Here is a 26,612-nt window from a genome sequence, read left to right as displayed (position 1 = left end):
AAATTTTCTATAGAAAACAAAATTTTGACACAATTTTCTATAGAAATAAAATTTTGACAAAATTTTCTATAGAAATTAAATTTTGATAAAATTTTTTATAGAACTAAAATTTTAAATAGAAAGATCGAATAAATCAAAATTTCTGAAATAAAATTTTGTCAAATTTTCTATAGAAATAAAATGTTGAGAAATTTTTCCATAAAAAAACAAAATTTTCTATAGATCTAAAATGTTCACAAAATATTCTATATAAATAAAATTTTGACAAAATTTTTGTAAAGAAATAAAATTTTTTTCATTCGTTTTGTTTTGTTATTGTTGGTTTTTGTTCTTTAATCAAAAAAACAACAACAATGATTAAAGAACAAAAACCAACAATAACAAAACAAAACGAATGAAAGAAAGAACAGGAAGCACGCTCAAAATAAAACCCAGCCAACTTCACTCAAATCGATGATTTGATGGTGGCAAAGGAAAAGAGAGATGTTTGTACGAATTTATTTCGGCATAAGCCGGCTATCAATGTAAAGCCATTTTTCGGAAGGTTCAAGTGTGGTTTATTGTTGGGTTTAATGAACTGCCTGAATTTATTCTGATAATTGGTTGATAGTTTTGCTGCAAGTAGAGGATGCTGATGAGGAATGTGGTAATTCCGAAACGTGCGTCCATCCAACCATCTTGCAGTCTATAGGGCTTTGTCCAAATAAATTTGACAAACATTCTTTTCTATAGAAATAAAATTTTGACAAAATTTTCTATAGGAATAAAATTTTGACAAAATTTTCTATAGGAATAAAATTTTGACAAAATTGTCTATAGAAATAAAGTTTTGACAAAATTTTCTATAGAAATAAAATTTTGACAAAATTTCTTTTCATAATGGCCACAAAATTTCATCAAAAACTTCTAAATAAGATATTTTTAATTTAAATTTGGTAGATTTTTGGTAAATTTTTCTTCACCCGTGATTCTGAGACGTATTGTATTTGATACAAAAAAGTAATCATTGTCGTTTCCGTACAGGAATACCAAATTAGGGGCGATGCGAAGACAACAATAGGAATAAGGGTGTTCGATACTAAATCACAACATATTAGTCTACGATAAAACTTAGGGTCTTTCGGTAAAAATATCTTAATTTATTTTAATTGCATTGCATACAAACAAATCGTTCAGAGTGGATTTTCAGTTTCAACAAAAAACAGACAGTTATAATAAAATATAAGCCTACTTTTACCACATAAATTCCTTTGATAAACTGTTTATAAATTGTTTTGAATATGGTCATAAATCAATAACCACTCTACTTCATTTTTTAGGAATAATAGGGTGTTAATTCAATCACGAAATGTCAATTAAAAGTTAATTGGTCCAATAAATTTTGGCTTCAAATTTCATTCGGTTTGATTACAAAACTAATTGTGGCAATTAATTTTATTTTTTGACATTTTATGATTAAAATAAACCCTCGTAATCTTTCTTATTAACATAAGTCACAACATTTTCAGTGTGGTGACTATATCTTACAATGACACCATACATACATCCTAAAAAAAAATCTGCTAAAACAGCATAAAGTATATTGTTAAATTTTATTTGTTTAAATTTCCTTCTTGATGTATTATTTTCTCTTCTTGTATAAAGTAATATGAAATATTTGTGGCAAAAATTTTTTTGCCAGGAATTTAATTAAAACATATTTTGACATTTTTTGAGATATCAATAAAAAATCAAATTAAAGGAAAATTGACTAAAAATGTTTTACTCATACTTTCATTATCATTAATACAATATGCTTAACACTGGCACTCTATTTTCTCTAAAATTTTAATATATACACATGCCTATATATATACATATTAATTTTTGGATATTCAAAATTCTTACATATATATACTATTTTTTGGAACATTTTTTTGTTTCAATTTAAAAATCAAGAAACTTAATTTTATAACACAAAAATCTAAAGATCATTAAAAATGCATCACAATACAATTCTTATGAAATCTCTATTTTTATTCCACCTTTAAAAATATTCTAGGATGATTTGGAAACTGACATCGGCTTCCTTTTAGCAACTATGGTGGCTTGGTAAAAAAAAAGAAATCAATAAAACCGATTATAGATGGGAGAAATAATTCAGACATATATAGAAAAAAATTCTAGAACTAGTACCTCTATGTGTAATTCCAACCGGAAAACCAGCCAAATATTAAACACAAAATCATTCCCATAATGTATTACAGTAAAAGTTATACCAAATTGAGATTTTTCAAATATTATAAATAATGTATGAGTGTATAAACATATATGTTTTTGAGTGTATATATATAAATTTATTTTTTACCATATTAATGGAAAGAAAATTGAAAGTAGTATAGTATTGTATTGTGTTTTTGTCCTTTTTGTTGATATAATGGTGCCTTTGGCACTTTAGTGCCGATCCAGAAGGAAGGATACACAGCTTTTTCTTATTGTATTAACAACATTAATAGAAATATGATTGCCTTATATATTTTCAATAAATCATTAATCCATCGTAATTAAATAAAAAATAAAGAGTTGTTGTTTCATTTTAAAGACGTACGTATGTTTTGATTTATTTGTTTTTTTGCAGGACGATGTAGGTGGTGATTCTGGCTATGCTTTGGCTACCATGGCTTCGTATTAATTGAATTGTTGAACTATTAACTTTGTATAAAAACAACTAAAACAAAAATCAAGTATTAAATAAATATAATTAAATGTAAAAACAGAAAATAAATCAAAAACATATTGTAACGTATTTTTAATGTCATATTTAAATCACGGAGGGATGATGGCAGGGGGTAATCCATTCTGCTTCATTAAGAAGATAGCTAGGAGGGAATCTACCTAGAAAAATTACATTTGCATTTTTTTACAAATGTTTTCCATTGTCATGGAAAGAGAAATATAGTCTTTTTTTTGACCGGAAAATTTCATCCAAAACTATGAAATCATTTCATATCATATAAAATTTGTAGATTCAACACAAAACTATTTTTTAAGTTTATAATTTTTTTTCTAGTTTCAGTTGTAGTTTTTATGTTTAGTTTTGTCCATTTCCCCTATTAATAGAAGTAGTTAGTTTTTGTTATGTGAATGATAAAATGTCCACTTAACCAACTAATATGCAATGTTTTATAATTATTTATATTTTTTTATTATGCTCATATTCAAAACTATTTATTGGCGATTTATCAACAGAATTCACGTAATAAAATTACAGTTTATTTTGACTTTTTTGTAAATAGGAGTTAACCTGCTCCCCTTTAATTTTATATTTATCGTTATTTATTGCATACATTCGGCTAATGTTAATATTACCTTGTATTTCTATATATTTCTGCATTATTTTGTTTTTCTTCTATTTTCTTTTCAGGACGATTTATCTGGGGACTATAAACGTGTTTTGGTAACCTTATGCCAATATTAAACTTCGTTATATATTATAACCTCAATTTAAAATTAATCTATTTTTTGTTAATCATATATAAATAATAATATTACATTAATATACATATCTATAATTTGTTTTATTACAAACAAGCATACTGATTAGATTTGAGCTAAAAAAAGGTGACTTTATTTTCTATAGAAATAAAAATTTGACAAAATTTTTTTACAGAAATAAAATGTTATCAAAATTTTCTATAGTAATAAAATTTTGTCAAAATTTTCTATAGTAATAAAATTTTGACAAAATTTTCTATAGAAATAAAATTTTGAGAAAAATTTTTCTATAGAAAAAAAATTTTGACAAAATTTTCTATAGAAATACAATTTTTGGGTAAATTTTTTCTATTTTTTTCTATAAAAATAAAACTTTGACAAAATTTTCTATAGAAATAAAATTTTGACAAAATTTTCTATAGAAATAAAATTTTGTTTGTTATTGTTGGCTTCTCTTCAATCGTTATTGTTGTTTTTGATCTCAGCTTAAAGCCATGCATTGACTAAACTACAAGTGTAGCTTAACCAACAGAGGAAAAGTATGCTTGTCAAATTTATTTGGGCAAAGCCCTACAGACTGCAAGATGGTTGGATGTACAGCTGTTTCGGAATTACCACATTCCTCATCAGCATCCTCTACTTGCAGCAAAGCTATCAACCAATTATCAGAATAAATTCGGGTAATTCACTCAACCCAAAGTGAACTACACTTGAACCTTCCTCTGTTGGTTAAGCTACACTTGTAGTTTAGTCAATGCATGGCATTAAGCTGAGATCAATAACAATAATAACGAAATAAAATTTTGACAAAATTTTCTATAGAAATAAAAATTTGACTAAATTTTCTATAGAAATAAAATTTTGAGAAAAATTTTCTATAGAAATAAAATTTTGACAAAATTTTCTATAGAAATAAAATTTTAACAAAATTTTCTATAGAAATAAAATTTTGACAAAATTTTCTATAGAAATAGGTTAGGTTAGGTGGCAGCCCGATGTATCAGGCTCACTTAGACTATTCAGTCCATTGTGATATTCTATAGAAATACAATTTTGACAAAATTTTCTATAGAAATAAAAATTTGACTAAATTTTCTATAGAAATAAAATTTTGAGAAAATTTTTCTATAGAAATAAAATTTTTACAAAATTTTCTATAAAAATAAAATTTTGAGAAAATTTTCTATAGAAATAAAATTTTGACAAAATTTTCTATAGAAATAAAATTTTGACAAAATTTTCTATAGAAATAAAATTTTGACAAAATTTTCTATAGAAATAAAATTTTGACAAAATTTTCTATAGAAATAGGTTAGGTTAGGTGGCAGCCCGATGTTTCAGGCTCACTTAGACTATTTAGTCCATTGTGATATTCTATAGAAATAAAATTTTGACAAAATTTTCTATAGAAATAAAATTTTGACAAAATTTTCTATAGAAATACAATTTTGACAAAAATTTTCTATAGAAATAAAATTTAGACAAAATTTTCTATAGAAATAAAATTTTGACAAAATTTTCTATAGAAATAAAATTTTCTATAGAAATAAAATTTTGACAAAATTTTCTATAGAAATAAATTTTTGACAAAATTTTCTATAGAAATAAAATTTTGACAAAATTTTCTATAGAAATACAATTTTGACAAAAATTTTCTATAGAAATAATATTTAGACAAAATTTTCTATAGAAATAAAATTTTGAGAAAAATTATCTATAGAAATAAAAGTTTACCAAATTTTATTTCTATATAAAATGTTAACAAAATTTTATTTGTTGTCGTTTTCGATTTCATCCTAAAACCTTGCATTGACTAAACTATACGTGTAGCTTAACCAACAGAGGAAAATAATGTTTGTCAAATTTATTTGGGCAAGGCCCTATAGACTGCTAGATGGTTGGATGGACGCGCGTTTCGGAATTACCACATTCCTCATCAGCATCCTCTACTTGCAGCAAAACTATCAACCAATTATTAGAATAAATTCAGGCAGTTCACTAAACCCAAAAGTGAACCACACTTGAACCTTCCGAAAAAAGGTGGCAAAGGAAAAGAGATATATTTTATTTCTTAGACATTTTTTCCAAATATTTTATTTCTATAGAATATTTTACCAAAAATTTTATTTCTATATAAAATTTTATCAAACATTTTATTTCTAAAAAAAATGTATTTCTATAAAAATTTTTCCCAAAACTTATTTCTATAGAAAATTGTCCCAAAAATTTTATTTCTATAGAAATTTTTGACAAAATTGTATTTCTGTAGAAAAATTTTTCAAAAATTTTAACTCTATAGAAAATTTTCCAAAAATATTTTATTTCTATAAAAAACATTCCCAATAATGTTATTTCTATAGTAAATCGACAAAGTTAATTTAATTATTCCCCTTCCCCAACCAGATATCATGTACCCTGTATTAATTTAATCACCTCCTACCACGTTCCCTGTAAATTTCAAGTAGATCGGAGAAGGTTAAATTTTGCTCTATTGTCTTAAAGGAACGTCACTTTCCCTGATAAAATATCGACAACACCGAAGTGACTAGCAACCTTCCCCGAGAATTCCAAAAAAAATCTAGAAACTTTCCTTCAAGTGTGGGGCAAGGAGATGGTTCCATCCCCGTCCAAATACCCAAACAACAAGTACACCTTTGTACACATTGTTGTCATTGCCTTCCCCCACGGCCTTTGTAAATTTCAAGAAATCTTGAGAATTTTATTTATTTTTTTCAGTTTTAGACGAAATATCGAAAAGTGTTGTAGTGTATCTTGTGTAAACGTCCAAAAAAAAAATGTCAAGCAAAGTTTAATCCCAATTTTCAAAAAGCAGAGCAGGGGGCGATCCCTCTTCCCAATATGACAAAATTAGGTATCCAATATTAATTTCATAACCTCTCCCCACGTCCTATGTAAATTTCAAGTAAATTGGAGAAGTTTAATTATTTCTCTGTATGCCCTACTATTTTTCTCCGACTAAATATTAAATAAATAAGGAACATGATATAATTTTCATAACCTCAACCAATTTTTCCGTAAAATTTCAGTCGGAGGACTTTAGGTTTGTTTTCACTGTACTTTAAAAAAGTCGGAAAAGGGGAGGTCCCCCTCCCCTTATTTTTATTTTTCACAATTTTTTTATTAATATTATAAAAAAAATGTCGAACATTTTTTTCTCAAAAACATTGTCAAAATTTTATTTTTCTAAATCAATTGTCTATTTTTTCAAAATTTGTCAAAATCATTATTAATTGGAATAAAATGATCAATTCAATATGCTGCCTATTCTATATACATACGAGCGACTCACACATGAAATAATCTTTCATATTTAGTTGAAATTTTGCACAGAGAGTAGTATTAGCATTGTTGCTATGCGTGTCAAATTTGGTTGAGATCGGTTCAGATTTAGATATATCTCCCATATATATGTTTTTCTGATTTCGACAAAAATGGTCAAAATACCAACATTTTCCTTGTAAAATCGCCACTGCTTAGTCGAAAAGTTGTAAAAATGACTCTAATTTTCCTAAACTTCTAATACATAGATATCGAGCGATAAATCATAAAAAAACTTTTGCGAAGTTTCCTTAAAATTGCTTTAGATTTAAATGTTTCCCATATTTATACCCTGCGCCACACTGTGGAACAGGGTATTATAAGTTAGTGCATATGTTTGCAACACCCAGAAGGAGACGAGATAGACACATGGTGTCTTTGACAAAAATGCTTAGGGTGGGCTCCTGAGTCGATATAGCCATGTCCGTCTGTCCGTGAACACATTTTTGTAACCAAGGGATTAGGTAGTAATTTAAGGCCAATCGACTTCGAATTTGGCACAAGTATGTGTTTTGGGTCAAAACTTCTAATACATATATACCGAGCGATAAATCATAAATAAACTATTGCGAAGTTTCCTTAAAATTGCTTCAGATTTAAATGTTTCCCATATTTTTTTACTAACATTGTGTTCCACCCTAGTGCATTAGCCGACTTAAATTTTGAGTCTATAGATTTTTTAGAAGTGTATCAAATTCTGACTAGATCGCGTGATATTTAAATGTATGTATTTGGGACAAACCTTTATATATAGCCCCCCAACACATTTGACGGATGTGATATGGTATCGAAAATTTAGATCTACAGAGTGGTGCAGGGTATAATATAGTCGGCCCCGACCGACTTTAGACTTTCCTTACTTGTTTTTTATTTATTATATTGAAAATGTTTTCGATCATAATGAGGTTTTTCATCGACCTATATATAGAAATTCTGACTAATATTGATTAAAAATAAATATAAACGAAACAATTTTTTTTTAAGTTATTGGTCTTATCAATGTTTTTTTTTTCTACTGAACATTTTTGTCAAAATTTTATGATTGCCACCAATTAGATTTGAATTAATTGATGTTTATCAGCAACTGGATTAGAAGCATATAATAGTTTATTGTACCACACACAAAAACTGTATTTCACCTTTTCTTAATCATATGCCAAGAAATCAACAACAAAAAAAAAGGGAAATCATTGGCAAGTTTTCCATTTGAGATATTTTACTACTATAGAAAATTTCCATAGAATTTTATTTCTATAGAAAAATTTCCCAAAAATTTTATTTCGGTAGAAAATTTTCACAATAATTTTATTTCTTTGAAAATTTTTGCAAACATTTTGTTTCTATGGAAAATATTTCCAAAAATTTTATTTCATATACAAATTTCACAAAATTTAGTTTTTCTAAAAATATATATATATATATATATATATATATATATATATATATATATATATATATATATATATATATATATATATATATATATATATATATATATATATATATATATATATATATATATATATATATATATATATATATATATATATATATATATATATATATATATATATATATATATATATATATATATATATATATATTTTTTTTTAATTGTCAAGATTTTTTTATAATAATTTTTAGAAAAATTTCATACATTTTTGTCTATAGATGTTTTTCTAAGGAAAACCCCTAAAGATTTATATATTTCTATAGAAATCTTTATGGGTTTTTCCATAGAAAAAAAAACTCTGTCCAAAGCTTGTTTTTCTTTTTGTAGATAAACAAATGTTCCTCAAGATTTTTCTATAGAAAATTATCTGTAGAACATTTCTTCAAAATTTAATTTTTCTAGAAAAAATTTTTAAAATTTTGTTTTTCAAAAAAAAATATATCAAAATTTATTGCCTCTCTATAGAATTTTTTTTCTACACACAAAAAAAATTTCACAAAAATTTTTCCAATTAAAATTTTAATTGAGTTTTAAAAAATATTCAATTAAAAATTTAATTGATTCAACAAATTTTTTAATTTCAACAAATTTAATTTTTTAATTGGATCAATTAACTTTTTAATTGACCTTCAATTAATTTTTTAATTGATACTATCATTTCTGTGATTGAAGACATTTCAATTAAAAATTAATTGGATCAATTAATTTCGTGATTGAATCAGAAAAAAAATTTTGTGTGTACGAATACTTTCCTCAAATTTTTTCTTTAAAATTTTTTACAAAATTTTGTTTTACTATAGAAAATCCCTTGAAGATTTCTATAGACTAATTTATCAAAATTTTATTTTATTATACAAAACTTTTCATTGGAAAGTTTACAAATAGTTTTTATTTCTTAATGGGTTAACATTTGGGAAATGGTAAATCAAGTAATACAAGACTCTAGAATAACAGGTTGGCTGATAAGTCCCCGGTCTGACACATAGATGGCGTCGCAAGTATTAAATGCATATTATTTTTATATAGTACCAACCTTCAAATGATTCGTGTCAAAATTTGATGTCTGTAAGTCAATTGTGAGATAGAGCGTCTTTTGTGAAGCAACTTTTGTTATTGTAAAAAAAATGAAAAAAAGGAATTTCGTGTTTTGATAAAATATTGTTTTCTGAAGGGAAAAAATACGGTGGAAGCAAAAACTTGGCTTGATAATTAGTTTCCGGACTCTGTCCCAGGGAAATCAACAATAATTGATAGGTATACAAAATTCAAGCGTGGTGAAATGAGCACGGAGGACGGTGAACGCAGTGGACGCCCGAAAGAGGTGGTTGCCGACGAAAACATCAAAAAATCCACAAAATGATTTTGAATGACCGTAAAATGAAGTTGATCGAGGCCTTAAAGATATCAAAGGAACGTGTGGTCATATCATTCATCAATATTTGGATATGCAGAAGCTCGGTGAAAAATGGGTGCCGCGCGACCAAAACAACAACGTGTTGATGATTCTGAGCGGTGTTTGTTAACTCGTAATACACCCGAGTTTTTCCGTCGATATTTGACAATGGATGAAACATGGCTCCATCACTACACTACTGAGTCCAATCGACAGTCGGCTGAGTGGACAGCGACCAGTGAACCGTCTCCGAAGACCGGTGAACCGTCTCAAAAGTCCGCTGGCAAAGTAATGGCCTCTGTTTTTTGGGATGCGCATGGAATAATTTTTATCGATTATCTTGAGAAGGGAAAAACCATCAAGAGTGACTATTACCTATTTTGAGGCAAAACCGAAGGATTACTACCAAAATGGTATCAAAAAATTGGAAGATCGTTATAATCGTTGTATCGTTCTTGAAGGGAACTATGTTGAATAATAAAAACGAATTTTGACAAAAAAATCCTTTTTTCTTTGTTAGACCGGGGACTTATCAACCAACCTGTTATTAATCATCCCAACTCTCCCAAGAAAATTGATACATTTTAAGGCAAAAAGCATTATAAAATGGGAGAAAATTTTATATTCAATAGCTTGCCTATTTCATATACAAGCGACTCGCACATGAAATGATCTTTCATATAATGATCTAGAGATTGTAGGAATTACAATTGTATTGTAGCAAATACAATCGAACATTTGACTGAAATGTTTTTTTTTTTTAATTATATTTGAAAGAAGTCAACCGAAATATTGCATACATATATAAAAATAAAAACATCATAATTAGGCTTTTCATCTGCCTATTTGCTTAAAAATAAAACAAAAAGGTCATTGAAACATTTTGCCTATAAAAAAATGTTATTACAATATATAATCAAAAGATATTAATTCTCCATTGGATGTGGATATTATTTATTTGGAGTGGTAGCATATGATTGCTGACAATTATATTTCATATCATTGCAATTAATTGATTTTTATCAGCAACTACTAGATTAGAAGCATAAAATAATTTATTATACCACACACAAAAAAAATGTAATACTGACACCCATTTATTAATTGTATACCAAGAAAACAACAACCAAAAAGGGAAATCATTGACATATTGACAATACTGATACCCATGTGTATATATAAAAAGAAAAAACAAGTTTTCTATTTGAGATATGCGTTTTGAATGTCTTTTGTTTATTTTAATATTCTCATTTAATGAAAGTCTAAGAAAGTTACAAACATGTTCTCTTAACTAATTTTAATAACAAATGTCGTTATGTAAATTGTATCATGCATTTAAATGCATTTTTGTGCGTCTTTAGTCTAATCTATGGAAAAATTCAAAGATTATGGAAAATGTCAATAGTTGAGCATAAGGTACACTTCAATTTTATGTAAATTCATAACAAATTCGGATTGTGGGAATGACTTGGGGAGTCTCTACTTAGCCAAGCGATCGATATAGGCCGACCACAGACGATCGCGATAAAGAACACTAGCCTTTTCCATGCATTTTGCTTGCAGTATACCCCGACCTACTACAGCAATATCAGCACCATTTTCTTTGACCACATATTCTGGGGTATTATATTGCTGGCCCAAAGCATCTGTAGAGTCATCTATTTTAACGCCTGGTGTTAGCTGAATCAATCCTGGAAAAGCAAAGCAATTTGATGATTGACAAACCATACCAGCGACAAAATCAACATCTGTTGATTCTGTGGCAATCTTGGCTGAAGCCTCCTTATAGTTGTCGTCTATTAAATTTCCAGTAGCTGACATTTCACTCAGCAAAAATACGCCACGGGTTTTCGATGAGCCACTCTCATTTAGGCCGGCCTTTAAACCTTGTATGATACTGCGTCCCGAAATTGTATGAGCTGTAACCAAATCTGCCCATGTGGAAATTCTATACAAGCCCTTGCCATATTGCAAGGAAACAGTGTTTCCTATATCAGCAAATTTACGATCTTCCATTAGCATGAAATTGTGCCTTTTAGCCAAAGATAGGAGATCTTGAATAAATTGGTCATTGAAATCTTCGAGTATATCGACATGGGTCTTTAGCAAGCATATATAGGGTCCACATATATCCGCAGCCTCTAAGATCTCATGGCACTTGGTTAAATCGGCAGCCAAACAAAGATTGGTTTTTTTGGTAGCCATTAAATTAAAAAGACGCTTTGCCACATCAGATTTAGCCAAATTAGCACGGCTTTCAAATGACAATTTGGAGCGTTTGAAATCATTAACTACAAAATAAAATTATCATAAAATATGCTGGAAATACTTAACATAGATTTCTAGGTCTTACCAACTTCTTTCTTATTACCCAAGAAATTCCCATCACCATCGATTTGAACATCGGCTATATACTTGGCCACCGATTCAACAGTTTCGCGTTGAATTTTTTCAGCCTCCAAAAGAGTATTCAACAAAAAGGACAGTGTGAATATTGAATGCATGCGTACTCCCTCCTTCATGACATTTGAAGTACCGCCTTGTTCACGGTCCACCACTACTACAGCATCGGTGACAACAATGCCTTCACGCTTCAAATCTTTAACAGTATCCAAAATACTTGAACCTGATGTAACCACATCTTCAACAATCAAACACGTGTCTCCGGCACTATAAATGCCTTCAATCAGTTTCTTTGTACCATACGATTTTGCCTCCTTGCGCCGTATTAACATTGGAATGTTTTGCTGAACTGAAACTATGGTGGCTAAGGGAAGCGCGGTGTAGGGTACACCACAAACATGTTTAGCATTTAAATTTTTCTCCTTAATATAATCTTGGATAAGATTAGAGACAGTTTGCTGGAATATCAAAAAATGTAATCGTACACAATAAAAAAAACAACACGCCGACACATGATTGCATTAAAAGCATTACATATTAACAACAACAACAGCAACATGATCATGTGGGCATAAGTGCAGAATGTTATGGGATGAGGAGGTTTCAAGAACTTACCATTACTTCCGGATAGCTGACAATAACGCGAAGGTCAAAATATACCGGAGAATTAATTCCAACTTTCATTTTGAAGTCGCCAAATTTGAAGGCATTGATTTCAAATAATTTCAGCGCCAGCGCCTTCATTGTATCAGCATTCTTTTCCAACATTTTATTGCTTTGTGTGTCCAATTTAATATTGAATTGCGCGTCACCTTTATTTATTAATATCCACCGCTTTATATTGCTTTAACGTGGTAATGAATTAATTGTATTATCCGTGTAATTGCTTCTATTAAAGCTGACAGAAAAGTAAACACACAACTAACACCGCCTATTACTGGCAGACTGTGCAGAGCAATGCACTTCAGGGATGGAAAATGCAGTACTATAGTACTTTTTTCAATACGTATACACCCTGGTCAGTACCGTAGTACCCCCGCAATTGATTTAGTACTTTTTGGTAGTCCTTTTTTGCCGATATCAGATTTATTGTACACTAGTTTTGACAAAATATTTTAATTTTTTGAAAAAAGTCTTTAACACCCTTATTAAAACTACAAAAAAAATTATTTAGCAAAAATATTGTCAAAATTTTATTTCTACAGAAAATTTTGTCAAAATTTTATTTCTATAAAATTTTTTTACAATTTTATTTCTATAGAAAATTTTGTCATTTACATAAAAAATGTTGTCAAAATTTTATTTCTATAAAAAATTTTGCCAAATTTTATTTCTATCAAAAATTTTGCCAATTTTTTTTCTATAGGAAATTTTGTCGAAATTTTATTTCTATAGAAAATTTTGTTAAAATTTTATTTCTCTAGAAAATTTTGCCAACATTTTATTTCTATAGAAAATTTTATATCTGTAGAAAATTTTGTCAAAATTTTATTTCTATAGGAAAATTTGTCAAAATTTTATTTCTATATTTTTTTTCAAAATTTTAGAAAATTTTGTCAAAATTTTATTTCTATAAAACATTTTGTCAAAATTTTATTTCTATAGAAAAATTTGTCAAAATTTTATTTCTATAGAAAATTTAGTCAAACTTTTATTTCTGTTGAAATTTTTTTTAAATTTTATTCTTATAGAAAATTTTGTCAAAATTTTATATCTCTAGAAAGTTTTGTCAAAACTTTATTTCGGTCGAAAATTTTGTCAAAATTTTATTGCAATAGAAAATTTTGTCAAAATTTTGTTTTTATAGAAAATTTTGTCAAAATTTTATTTTTATAGAAAATTTTGTCAAAATTTTAGATCTATAGAAAAATTTGTCAAAATTTTATTTCTATAGAAAATTTTGTCAAAATTTTATTTTTATAGAATTTTTGTTTAAATTTTATTCTGATGAAAATTTTATTTCAATAGAATATTTAGTCAAACTTTTATTTCTGTTGAAAATTTTTTTTAAATTTTATTCTTATAGAAAATTTTGTCAAAATTTTATATCTCTAGAAAGTTTTGTCAAAACTTTATTTCGGTCGAAAATTTTGTCAAAATTTTATTTCTATAGAAAATTTTATCAAAATTTTATTTTTATAGAAAATTTTGTCAAAATTTTATTTCTATAGAAAACTTTGTCAAAATTTTTTTCTATAGAAAAATTTGCCAAAATTTTATTTCTAAAGAAAATTTTGTCAAAATTTTATTTTTATAGAATCTTTGTTTAAATTTTATTTCTGATGAAAATTTTGTCAAAATTTCATTTCTATAGAATATTTAGTCAAACTTTTATTTCTGTTGAACATTTTTTTAAATTTAATTTTTATAGAATATTTTGTTAAAATTTTATATTTATAGAAAGTTTTGTCAAAACTTTATTTCGGTAGAAAATTTTTTTCAAAATTTTATTTCTATAGAAAATTTCGTCAAAAATTTATTTTTATTTATCTACAGAAAATTTTTGAAATACCATGAATTCTACCAATCTACCAAACAGTGATTACAATACTACTGTAGTCTTTGTAAGTGGGTATAAAACGAAACAATTTTTTGTTAAAATTTAGCGAAAATACTTTTCGGCTCAAAAAAATTTTTTTGTACTTTCTTAAAAATTGTATTTTCCATCTCTGATGCACTTTGCGAGCAGATTACAGATACGGATGATCGAAAATTGGCGGCTTTCCGCCGCAACTGTGTTAACAGAACCATGTGAAGCAGTGCTGGCATTTTGTGGGTTTCCCCCAAAATTTAGGGGGGTTTTCTCGTCCATTTTGCATTTACTTTGGTGGATTTTTAGGGGTAATGCGCTTTATGCGCTTTACAGACTATCAGTTATTCCGGACGACAGTGCTCATGTCGAACATTTTTGTTAATGCGCTTTACAGATTATCAGTTATTCCGGACGACAGTGTTCGTGTCGAACATATCCCACATATTGTGCACACTATAAGTTAAGTCCGAAGGCATAATCGATACTGCTGCATGTTTATGGGATCGATAACACATTTACCGATTATTTAGTCATCGCCGACGAGTCGTATCGATCCGACACACTGTAAGATTCTTTACAAACACCGATATTCCGTTCGGAATAACTGATAGTCTGTAAAGCGCATAACTATCACTTAAGTTAAGTCCCAACGAATAATCGATACTGCTGCATGTTTATGGGATTGATAACACATTTACAGATTATTTAGTCTTCGCCGACAAGTCGTATCGATCCGACACATTGTAAGATTCTTTACAAACACCAACATTCAGTCCGGAATAACTGACAGTCTGTAAAGCGCACAATTCTCAACCAAATTCGGCGCAATATGTCAGTCATTGCCCACATCATAAATTTATGTTCGCATTTGTCGACTTTTTTCCGCTCGAACTTAATACTCACCTAATGCGCTTTACAGATTATCAGTTATTCCGGACGACAGGGCTCGTGTCGAACATATCCCATATACTGTGCACATTATAAGTTAAGTCCGAAGGCATAATCGATACTGCTGCATGTTTATGGGATCGATAACACATTTACCGATTATTTAGTCATCGCCGACAAGTCGTATCGATACGACACACTGCAAGATTCTTTACAAACACCGACATTCCGTCCGGAATAACTGATAGTCTGTAAAGTGCATAAAGGTGGGTATTAAGTTAGATTTAGCCGCTAAAATCGTAATTTTTTTACTAATATATTTTAAGGAATACAAACTTTCTGAAATTTTGTTTTGAGCTATTCCCTATCATGTTATAATAAAATTTGCAGCAAATGTGTATAATTTTATGCCTTTTTTGCTGATTTAGTTTTCACTTTATCGGCTAAACTTGAACTTAATACTAGGGTTTCCATATGGATAATTTTCAAAAGAGAACTTTCGCTTTAAAAAAAGAGAACATTTTAACTAAAAAAGAGTTTACAATAAATAAATTCTTTATTAAATAATTAATAATTTTATTGATGTTAAAATTAAAATAATAATAGTTACTAATGATAGAAACAACGAAATAAATATATAATAAAACAATAAAAAACAAAAAGAATCACATTTTCTTAAAAAATAAACAAAATAAATTGACGGCGACAACGTGTTGGCGTATTTACGTCGTACGTTCAGCGATAGGCGGTAGGCGAACACTTATTTACGTGTATTTCTTATGGGAAGCCCAAAATCCGCGACGGAATACCGTGACGGCTAGCGGCGTGTCGCTAAATTAAAACTTATTCTAACTCCTTGGCGAAAACTGGTATAGTGTTGCCATCGCTCATAAATTTTTTTAACTCACCACTAGGAACTGCTGTTGCCTGGACACGTGTAGATTATTTTTTCTTGAAATAACTCAACAAATAACAAGCCATTGTATGTTTTTATTCAACTTCATTGTTTAATATTGTCAAAGCATGCTGTATTGACAACAAAAACGCTAGGAAACGTGAAAAAGGGAATTATTCGCCGTCAAGCTTATTGTATTTGCCGTTGCGGCAAAAATGTTTCGCCTACCGCCTATCGCTATGGTTATATTTACACACTGAGCCGTTCCGACTATAAGTTTATCCAGACAGTGCTCGTGTCAATTATATTCCAGATATTGGCCACACTATAAGTTATCTTCGAATACATAATCGATACTGCAGCTTATTAATGGGATGAATAACACATTTATCGATATTTTACTTACCTCCGACAATTCTTAGCGTTAGGCCGCACTGTAAGATTCTTTACGAACGCAGACATTCCCTTCGGATAAACTTGTAGTCTGGACGTTGCATTAATTATCGAGATTCCCTACCTAGTGTGAACGTTGTATTAGGGTGCCTATGATATATTTGAATTTCTCAAGAATTCTTTTCGTCTGAACGACCCCTAAAATATCGCCATTTACAGACCTGAATGCAACCATGTGTTAATACGATTTTTTACAACACTTCTACTAATTAGTTTACTTCTTTTCTTTCCTCTAGTCAAACATCAATAATATCGGCGCGTGCATCTTATTTTTAGTTGAAAAAGTGTTAATAATCGTATGAAATGTTTATATTAAATATATTGAACTCCTTGTACTATATATGTACTTTACATATATAGTAAAAATATGTGGATTTTACAACTAAAAGCCTAACAATTTCGACAATAACAATAGTACAAATAATTGGTTGTATTTTGGGTGAGTGAGTGTGTATATGTGTTCGTACCGGATGATTCTCTTTGAAATTTTCCGATCTTTTTTTTCGTGTGTACAGTGTTGCCAGTATTTCCAAAAATTGCCGATTTGAATTGAAATTCCTTACAAAAATCTCCAGTAAATGTTTGTCAAGTTTTTTTTTTTGTGAAAAAAAGATAATAAACCAATGGTCTCTGCTGTAGAAAATCCATAATAATTTAAACAAATTTACATTTTTGTTATGCCAATTTTCTAGTTCAAATGCTCTATTTATGCAGTGGTTTAAAGCAGAGCAGAGATTTTTTCATATTTAGGGGATGCTCTACACCTTTTTAAGAATGTAAAAAAGTATTTTATGTAAACCCATATTCTAAATCGGATTTATTATGAATACATTTCGAAAACACCCAAATTTCTAGAAGTACCCCCATCAAATCCTCAATCCAAAAACGTCAACAATCACAATTTCTTTTCATTTTATTAAGTCATCATTCAATTTCCCCACTTTGGGGAAAATCCCTAATACTGGCAACACTGCGTGTGTACAAAATGAAAATATGATTTTGTGAATGATTTTGAGATTTAAGAATTGAGAATTATTTCTAAGTATGTATTTTATATTAAACAGAGTATGATTAAAGCAATGTGTGTTCACCATAGGGATATCTTACGCTTGCTATGCATCCAAATTCATTATTGAATGTAGAAAATGCTGGAACGATCATTTTTATTTTCACAAACTCCATTTCCTATTGTATTTAGAATTTGGTGATTTGTGGAAATTCTTTCCAGAAATTTAGTTTAGAAAAAGGTACATTAGCGTTATGATTGTAGTCTGTTCTTTGCTTAGCATTTTAGAAGGAATACAAATTTTAATAGAAATGAGATTGAAATTTAGATAACTTCTAATCTTCTAGCCTAGAACTGTTGCGAAACTATATACGTTTTCTGCATTCAATCTATCGCTTCCTTCCAGGATTAATGAAGGGTCGCTTCTTGGTATTATTTCGCTATAGACTCGTAACATTCAATTATCTACAACTTTTATAAAGTGGAAACTGTGTAGGAGTTTTATATAGTGAAGCGAATCAAAAATTCTGAAAAGCTGACATATCCCAAATGTGGACAACATTAAGGTTCCCTTCTGAAAGTGTTCCGAAATTCCACGAATATCGTAATTCAATTCATCTGCCCTTTTTAAGTCATCTGCTAACACCACCGCCTTTTGTGATACCCTCTGAACAAGGTCCTCAAGTCACTTACCGGCAGCACTTGAAAACGAAAGCCTAAAAAACAGCCCAAATAGAAATTCTGAACTGTAATTGGTTTAACAAATTTTCAGTTGGGAAATCTTTTACGTTACAATTCAATTCATTTCAAAATTTATCACCAAAAACGTCAAATATGTAGTAGATAGAAGTTCCATTCATATACCTCCTCAATGCCTTTGAAATCATATGCCTTACGCTTCTGCATATTTTCTAAATACTTCAGACAATCTATCTATATAGACGTAATAGATTTATAATAATTCCTAAATTTTCTACATTGTTGATTCTAGTCAATCTAAAAAAAAGTTTTAGGGAATCTGAGTTAAAAATTTATAATTTGTTAAAATTTTATTTCTATAAAAAATGTTGTCAACATTTTATTTCTATAGAAAATGTTGTCAAAATTTTATTTCTATAGAAAATTTTGTCAAAATTTTATTTCTATATAAAATTTTGTCAAAATTTTATTTCTATAGAAAATTTAGTCAAAATTTTGTTTCTATAGAAAATTTTGTCAAAATTTTTTTTCTATAGAAAATTTTGTCAAAATTTTATTTCTATAGAAAATTTTGTCAAAATTTTATTTCTATAGAAAATTTTGTCAAAATCTTATTTCTAAGAAAATTTTGTCTACATTTTATTTCTATAGAAAATTTTCTCAATATTTCATTTTTATAGAAAAGTTTCTTAATATTTATTTCTATAGAAAATTTTGTCAACATTTTGTTTCTATAGAAAATTTTGTCAAACTTTTATTTCTATAGAAAATTTCCTCAATATTTCATTTTTATAGAAAATTTTCTTAATATTTTATTTCTATAGAAATTTTTGTCAAAATTTTATTTCTATAGAAAATTTTGTCAAAATTTTATTTCTATAGAAAATTTTGTCAAAATTTTATTTCTATAGAAAATCTTGTCAAAATTTTATTTCTATAGAAAATTTTGTCAAAATTTTATTTTTCTGGAAAAATTTGTCAAAATTTTATTTCTATAGCAAATTTTGTCAAAGTCTTATTTGTTAGAAAATTTTGTCTACATTTTATTTCTATAGAAAATTTTCTCAATATTTCATTTTTATAGAATATTTTCTTAATATTTTATTTCTATAGAAAGTTTTGTCAACATTTTATTTCTATAGAAAATTTTGTCAAAAGTTTATTTCTATAGAAAATGTTGTCAAAATTTTATTTCTTTAGAAAATTTTGTCAAAATTTTTTTTATAGAAAATTTTGTAAAAATTTTATTTCTATAGAAAATTTTGACAAAATTTTATTTCTATAGAAAATTTTGTCAAAATTTTATTTCTATAGAAAATTTTGTCAAAATCTTATTTCTATAGAAAATTTTGTCAAAATCTTATTTCTATAGAAAATTTTGTCAACATTTTATTTCTATAGAAAATTTTGTCAACATATTATTTCTATATAAAATTTTGTCAAAATTTTATTTCTATAGAAAATTTTGTCAAAATTTTATTTCTATAGAAAATTTTTCAAAATTTTATTTCTATAGAAAATTTTGTCAAAATTTTATTTCTATAGAAAATTTTGTCAAAATCTTATTTCTATAGAAAATTTTGTCAAAATTTTATTTCTATAGAAAATTTTGTCAAAATTTTATTTCTATAGAAAATTTTGTCAAAATTTTATTTCTATAGAAAATCTTGTCAAAATTTTATTTCTATAGAAAATCTCGTCAAAATTTTATTTCTATAGAAAATTTTCTCAAAATTTTATTTCTATAGAAATTTTGTCAACATTTTATTTCTATAGAAAATTTTGTCAACATTTTATTTCTATATAAAATTTTGTCAAAATTTTATTTCTATATAAAATTTTTACAAAATTTTATTTCTATAGAAAATTTTGTCAAAATTTTATTTCCATAGAAAATTTTGTCAAAATTTTATTTCTATAGAAAATTTTGTCAAAATTTTATTTCTATAGAAAATTTTGTCAAAATCTTATTTCAAAAAAAATTTTGTCAAAATTTTATTTCTATAGAAAATTTTGTCAAAATTTTATTTCTATAGAAAATATTCTCAATATTTCTGTTTTACAGAAAATTTTCTCAATATTTCATTTTTATTAATATTTTATTTCTATAGAAACTTTTCTCAAAATTTTATTTCTATAGAAAATTTTGTCAAAATTATTCCCTAATGTTCCGATATTCGGAAACGAAAATCGCAAGAATTTTTTTCTTATAAGTTTTAAGAAATTATTGTTAAACGAAAATTTTGCGACTTTCGATTCGGAATATCAGAACATAGATGTTTGTAAGTCATCCGATTTGCTTGAAATGCACAGGACACGCGTATGGAATCCATGGAGTGAAAAATTGGGTACTTCAGTTTTTGTGCCAGGCTCCCCCAGACCCTATCCTTTAAAAAGAGTTAAAATCTTTTCAATTTTTTTTCAGAAGGGTTGTTTTATCTCATCGCTCGAAGGTTAGGGTTAACTAAGTTAATGGATCAATTAATTTCGTGTTTGAATCAGTTTTTTTTTTGTGTGTGTAGTATAGTGATTAAAATTAGTTTCGTGTTTAATTAAAAAATAATTGAATTTTCCAATCAACATCAATTAAATATTTAATTGAATCAATTAGAAAATGTATTGAAAATTGCCAATGATCAATGATTGATACTATCATTTTCGTGTTTGAAATCATTTCAATTAAAAAGGTAATTGGAACAATTAATTTTGTGATTGAATCAGAATTTTTTTTTGTGTGTACTTAAGGATGAATACTAATACCAAGTGCAAGTGGATCGGCTCGGAAATAGACCGACATATTGCAAAAGGAAGTCCCAAAATTGTGTGATTTCAACAAGGGTATGGACGGACGGACATAGCTGGATCTATTCAGAATTTCCCCACGACCAAGAATGTCAAAGTTAGTATACCCCCATGTCCTCTAGAGCTCGACCGAAGCGGGTTGTTTGGCCGAAGCCGATGTTCGCCAAAAACAAACAATAATCGGCCGAAGCCGATTATTTTCCTTAAACTTGTAATTAAAGAAATTTGGTGTCTTTAAGTTCAATATTAGAATATTTTTTTTTCATCAAATGCATAAATACAATAATAAAAGGTAATTCAGTCCAGTAACTTGATATAATGACAAAAAAGGATTTTTTATAATTTTTTTACGTTTTATTTGTACTGGGTGTTTTGATTGAGACAAATTCATCACTTGCACAATTCAATATGAACTAAATTATGCAAAAAGCTTCGTCTTCAGTTAATCGGCCTCTTGACGCCGAAGGCCGATTCGTGGCCTATTATCGATTTTTGGCCGAATGCTGAAGCCGAAGCCGATGCTTCGGTCGAGCTCTAATAACCTCATAGTGGACATACAAATTTATACAATTTTACTAACACCTATGTTCTGGAATCGAAAATCGCAAAATTTTCGTTTGACTATAATTTCTTAAACTTATAAGAAAAATAATTTCTTGCGATTTGCGTTTCCGAATATCGGAACATGGGGATATAATTTTGTCAAAATTTTCTATAGAACTAAAATTTTGACAAAATTTTATATAGAAATAAAATTTTGACAAAATTTTCTATAGAAATAAAATTTTGACAAAATTTTCTATAGAAATAAAATTTTGACAAAATTTTCTATAGAAATAAAATTTTGACTAACTTTTCTATAGAAATAAAATTTTGACAAAATTTTCTACAGAAATAAAATTTTGACAAAATTTTCTATAGAAATGCAATTTTGACAACATATTATTTCTATAGAAAATTTTGTCAAAATTTTATTTCTATAGAAAATTATGTCAAAATTTTATTTCTATAGAAAATTTTGTCAAAATTTTATTTCTATAGAAAATTTTGTCAAAATTTTATTTCTATAGAATTTATGTCAAAATTTTGTTTCTATAGAAAATTTTGTCAAAATTTTATTTCTGTAGAAAATGTTCTCAATATTTCATTTTTATAGAAATTTTTCTTAATATTTTATTTCTATAGAAACTTTACTCAAAATTTTATTTCTATAGAAAATTTTGTCAAAATTTTATTTCTATAGAAAATTTTGTCAAAATTTTATTTCTATAGAAAATTTTGTCAAAATTTTATTTCTATAGAAAATCTTGTCAAAATTTTATTTCTATAGAAAATCTCGTCAAAATTTTATTTCTATAGAAAATTTTGTCAAAATTTTATTTCTATAGAAAATTTTGTCAACATTTTATTTCTATAGAAAATTTTGTCAAAATTTTATTTCTTAAGAAATTTTGTCAAAATTTTAATTCTATAGAAAATTTTGCCAAATTTTATTTCTCTAGAAAATTTTGTCAAAATTTTATTTCTATAGAAAATTTTGTCAAAATTTTATTACTATAGAAAATTTTGTCAAAATTTTATTTCTTTAGAAAATCTTGTCAAAATTTTATTTCTATAGAAAATTTTGTCAAAATTTTATTTTTATAGAAAATTTTGTCAAAATTTTATTTCTATAGAAAATTTTGTAAAAATTTTTTTTATAGAAAATGTTGTCAAGATTTTATTTCATAGAAAATTTTGACAAAATTTTATTTCTATAGAAAATTTTGTCAAAATTTTATTTCTATAGAAAATTTTGCCAAAGTTTATTTCTCTAGAAAATTTTGTCAAAATTTTATTTCTATAGAAAATTTTGCCAAAATTTTATTACTATAGAAAATTTTGTCAAAATTTTATTTCTATAGAAAATCTTGTCAAAATTTTATTTCTATAGAAAATCTTGTCAAAATTTTATTTCCATAGAAAATTGTGTCAAAATTTTATTTCTATAGAAAATTGTGTCAAAATTTTATTTTTATAGAAAATTTTGTCAAAATTTCATTTCTATTGAAAATTTTGTCAAAATTTTATTTCTAATGCAATCTAAAATTAAATTGTACTAATTAGGAGTTTTAATTTATCCAGTCTGTTGTATTCAGCATTTGTCACTCAACTCTTAGTGTGATCTGAAAGTTGATTTCCCTTTCTAACATTATTTACATATACTTGAATTTTTGTTTCACCGCCAATATTTATTACAATCCTTTGCATATGGTCATTATAATCAGCGACAGGACACACACACTCACACACATTAACACAGGATAATATCTCAGACTTAACCACTACTAGGGGTGGTAAATCAATGACAGAGAGTATGCGTTGTTCTCACTCAATTTTTGTTTTTCAATCGAAAGTATCCTCCATCCACCCTCAATGCAGACAATATCATCAAATATAATAGGGAAATAACAAGAACAACAACAAAATATGTCAATGTTTTTTGTATTAGTATAAACAACAATTATATTGTATATGAGGGAAACATTATTATAATAAAATAAAATCTACTTCTCTAAGCATATACTACATACTAGGTATATTATTATTATTATATTGGAATTTTTGTAGTATATATGAATTTACAAATGACTACATAAATACCTAATACTACTATACTTTTATATATCTTCTATATATAGTCAACTAAATGCTCTATGTAATTTAATATACATGTACTCGCTCCACCAAGAACTTCATACGGTCATGAGGGGGAGGAGGGGGGGATTGCCTCCATCGCTAACACACACATGATATCTACTACTACTACTTGTACATTGCACTACTATTAGGATATGTGTGTGTGTGGTAAACATAGCCAAGTCGTATACACGGGGGCTACCAGGAGGGTCATCACCCCTACATATATTGTTTTTTGTATGGCAAAACAATACTCATAGAATGCCATAAAACGACAATAATTATAAATGGGGGATGTTCAGGAATAAATGAAAAAAGTGGACAAAGTGAAAAAATGAAACATTTCCCGTTAGAGATTATAAAATACAACATCCTCATCGACGACCAGCACCAGCAGCTCTAGCTTTCTTCATTACCACATCCTTAGTTAGTAGGTCTTATTTTCTCGCCCCACTCTCAATTGCAGTTTTATTATTGGAGTTGTTTTTGTTATCATAGAAAAAAATGTGCATAGAACTTACACCCATATATGTGTATGTGTGAGAGAATGTTTGTTTAATTGGTGGGGCGCTTTTGCTCTCCCCTTACAAAACATGTACCCGTACTCTCAGCAGCCCTTTCTCGCTTTCAATCTCTTTTACTAAAACAATGTTGTCAATGTTTATAGATAATTTCAAGAAAAAACTACCTGCTTCCCAGAATTTCGTGTCAATTAACATTTTTCGCAATAAAGGTCCAATTATACGGAAAAAATACTCGTCGTTATACTGAAACTAAATTAAATTTATTTTTTTATTGCAAAAAATATGCTGTTTTAGTTTAAATTTATTATTAAATTATTTTTCTAAAATCCAATGCAACTTTCCTTATCACATACTATATGCCAATTTTTTTTTAACTTAACGTTGGGTATTAAGTTCACTGACCGGACACATTAGTTCAATGTAAAATAAAGTAAAATTGTAATGAATTGGTGCCATGGATTTTTTTCTTTACGTTTAGTTAGTTACGTTAGTTAGTAGAGGATGCTGAAGAAGAATGTGGGAGTTCCGAAACGATCGTCCATCCAATCATCCTGTAGTCTAAAGGGATTTAAATATATAAATAAATAAATAAATTTTACAAACATACTTTTCCTCTAGTTTAGTCAAAAAAAAAAAATTTTTTTTGGTACCCCAAAAAAAAATCTGATTCAATCACTTTATTAATTGATCCAATTAATTTTTTAATTGTAATGTCTTCAATCACAGAAATGATAGTATCAATTACAAAATTAATTGATCCAATTAAAAAATTTATACTATTAATTTTTGTGATTGATTTTTGTATCAATTAAAAAAAATGTTGAATCAATTAAATTTTTAATTGAATATTTTTTAAAACTTAAGACTTTAATTGCAAAAATTTTGACATTTTTCTGTGTCAGCATATATTTTTCTCATTTTTGTATCCTTTATGTGGCAGTGCAGAGTCTCCGATCATGGTCTATGTGGAGACAACTTTGGTCACACACTTTAAAAATTCTTATTAATATTTTTTCTGTTTCATAAATAATTAATTAAAATGTAAAAAAATAGTTGTTGTCCATTATTTAAGGCTCACTTATGGTGATTTCGATTGTAATAAAAAGAGCGACTTTTTCAAAATTGATTGTAAGACATAAAGCTTCAAGACGTTATAGCTTTTCGGTTTGGTATAAACCCTGGGATTCGGGATCACGATTGTCACTCGAGCCAAAAAATAATCTAACAAAATTGGAAAAAATTTTACCAAAAAACTATCAAAGAAAAAAATCTGCTGCAAAAAATTTCGTCAAAATTTTATTTCTATAGAAAATTTTGTCAAAATCATGAATCAAAATTTTATTTCTATAGAAAATTTTGTCAAAATTTTATTTCTATAGAAAATTTTGTCAAAATTTTATTTCTATAGAATTTTTTTTCAAAATTTTATTTCTATAGAAAATTTTGTGAAAATTTTATTTCTATAGAAAATTTTGTGAACATTTTATTTCTATAGTAAATTTTGTCAAAATTTTATTTCTATAGAAAATGTCTTCAACATTTTATTTCTATAGAAAATTTTGACAACATTTTATTTCTATAGAAAATTTTGTCAAAATTTTATTTCTATAGACAATTTTGTCAAAATTTTATTTCTATAGAAAATTTTGTCAAAATTTTATTTCAATAGATAATTTTGTCAAAATTTTATTTCAATAGATAATTTTTATAAAATTTTATTCCTATAGAAAATTTTGTCAAAATTGTATTTCTATAGAAAATTTTGTAAAAATTGTATTTCTATAGAAAATTTTGTCAAAATTTTATTTCTATAGAAAATTTTGTCAAAATTTTATTTCTATAGAAAATTTTGTCAAAATTTTATTTCTATAGAAAATTTTGTCAAAATTTTATTTCTATCGAAAATTTTGTCAAAATTTTATTTCTATAGAAAATTTTGTCAAAATTTTATTTCTATAGAAAATTTTGTCAAAATTTTATTTCTATAGAAAATTTTGTCAAAATTTTATTTCTATAGAAAATTTATTCAAAATTTTATTTCTATATGGAATTTTGTCCAAATTTTATTTCT

At 27.0% G+C, this 26,612-nt stretch overlaps 3 protein-coding genes across 8 annotated transcripts in view; 2 read left to right on the top strand and 1 right to left on the bottom strand.

Annotated features, from left to right (window-relative positions):
- AnxB9 (Annexin B9) overlaps positions 1-3,544 on the top strand; it is a 72,734-nt gene extending 69,190 nt beyond the window's left edge. Inside the window, exon 6 of one of the 3 annotated variants that reach the window (XM_075289394.1) lies at positions 3,404-3,544. In XM_075289394.1, the coding sequence (XP_075145509.1) occupies positions 3,404-3,457 (54 nt within the window). In that variant the 3' untranslated portion in view covers positions 3,458-3,544. Of the gene's footprint in view, positions 1-2,041; positions 2,560-2,617; positions 2,786-3,403 lie in introns of those variants that run through there. The other 2 variants (XM_075289393.1, XM_075289392.1) reach the window with 2 other exon arrangements.
- Positions 3,545-10,855: 7,311 nt separating this feature from the next.
- Positions 10,856-13,014, bottom strand: r-l (rudimentary-like). Its single transcript, XM_075289388.1, has 3 exons — positions 12,678-13,014; positions 12,013-12,520; positions 10,856-11,950 (listed from the first exon to the last, which is right to left on the bottom strand). Exons 1-3 carry the CDS (start codon positions 12,828-12,830, stop codon positions 11,139-11,141), a joined length of 1,473 nt encoding a protein of 490 aa, XP_075145503.1. The 5' UTR covers positions 12,831-13,014; the 3' UTR covers positions 10,856-11,138.
- A 4,048-nt stretch (positions 13,015-17,062) lies between these two features.
- The window catches only part of l(3)neo38 (C2H2-type zinc finger domain-containing lethal (3) neo38), a 64,858-nt gene continuing 55,308 nt past the window's right edge, over positions 17,063-26,612 (top strand). For all 4 annotated transcript variants that reach the window (XM_075289384.1, XM_075289383.1, XM_075289382.1 and 1 more), the window contains exon 1: positions 17,063-17,270. The gene's annotated coding sequence lies outside the window, so the exon portion shown is untranslated. The remainder of the gene's footprint in view (positions 17,271-26,612) is intronic.

Source organism: Haematobia irritans, chromosome 1 (assembly GCF_050003625.1).
Source record: "Haematobia irritans isolate KBUSLIRL chromosome 1, ASM5000362v1, whole genome shotgun sequence".
Classification (NCBI taxonomy): Eukaryota; Metazoa; Arthropoda; class Insecta; order Diptera; family Muscidae; genus Haematobia; species Haematobia irritans.
This window is presented reverse-complemented; position numbering and strand designations above follow the sequence as displayed.

Coding starts and splice junctions, on each gene's coding strand:
- r-l (XM_075289388.1), bottom strand. CDS start 12,830: ATGTTGGAAAAGAATGCTGATACAATGAAGGCGCTGGCGCTGAAATTA. Junction 12,521..12,677: donor TCAGCTATCCGGAAGTAATG/GTAAGTTCTTGA, acceptor TTGATATTCCAG/CAAACTGTCTCTAATCTTAT. Junction 11,951..12,012: donor GGGTAATAAGAAAGAAGTTG/GTAAGACCTAGA, acceptor TTTATTTTGTAG/TTAATGATTTCAAACGCTCC.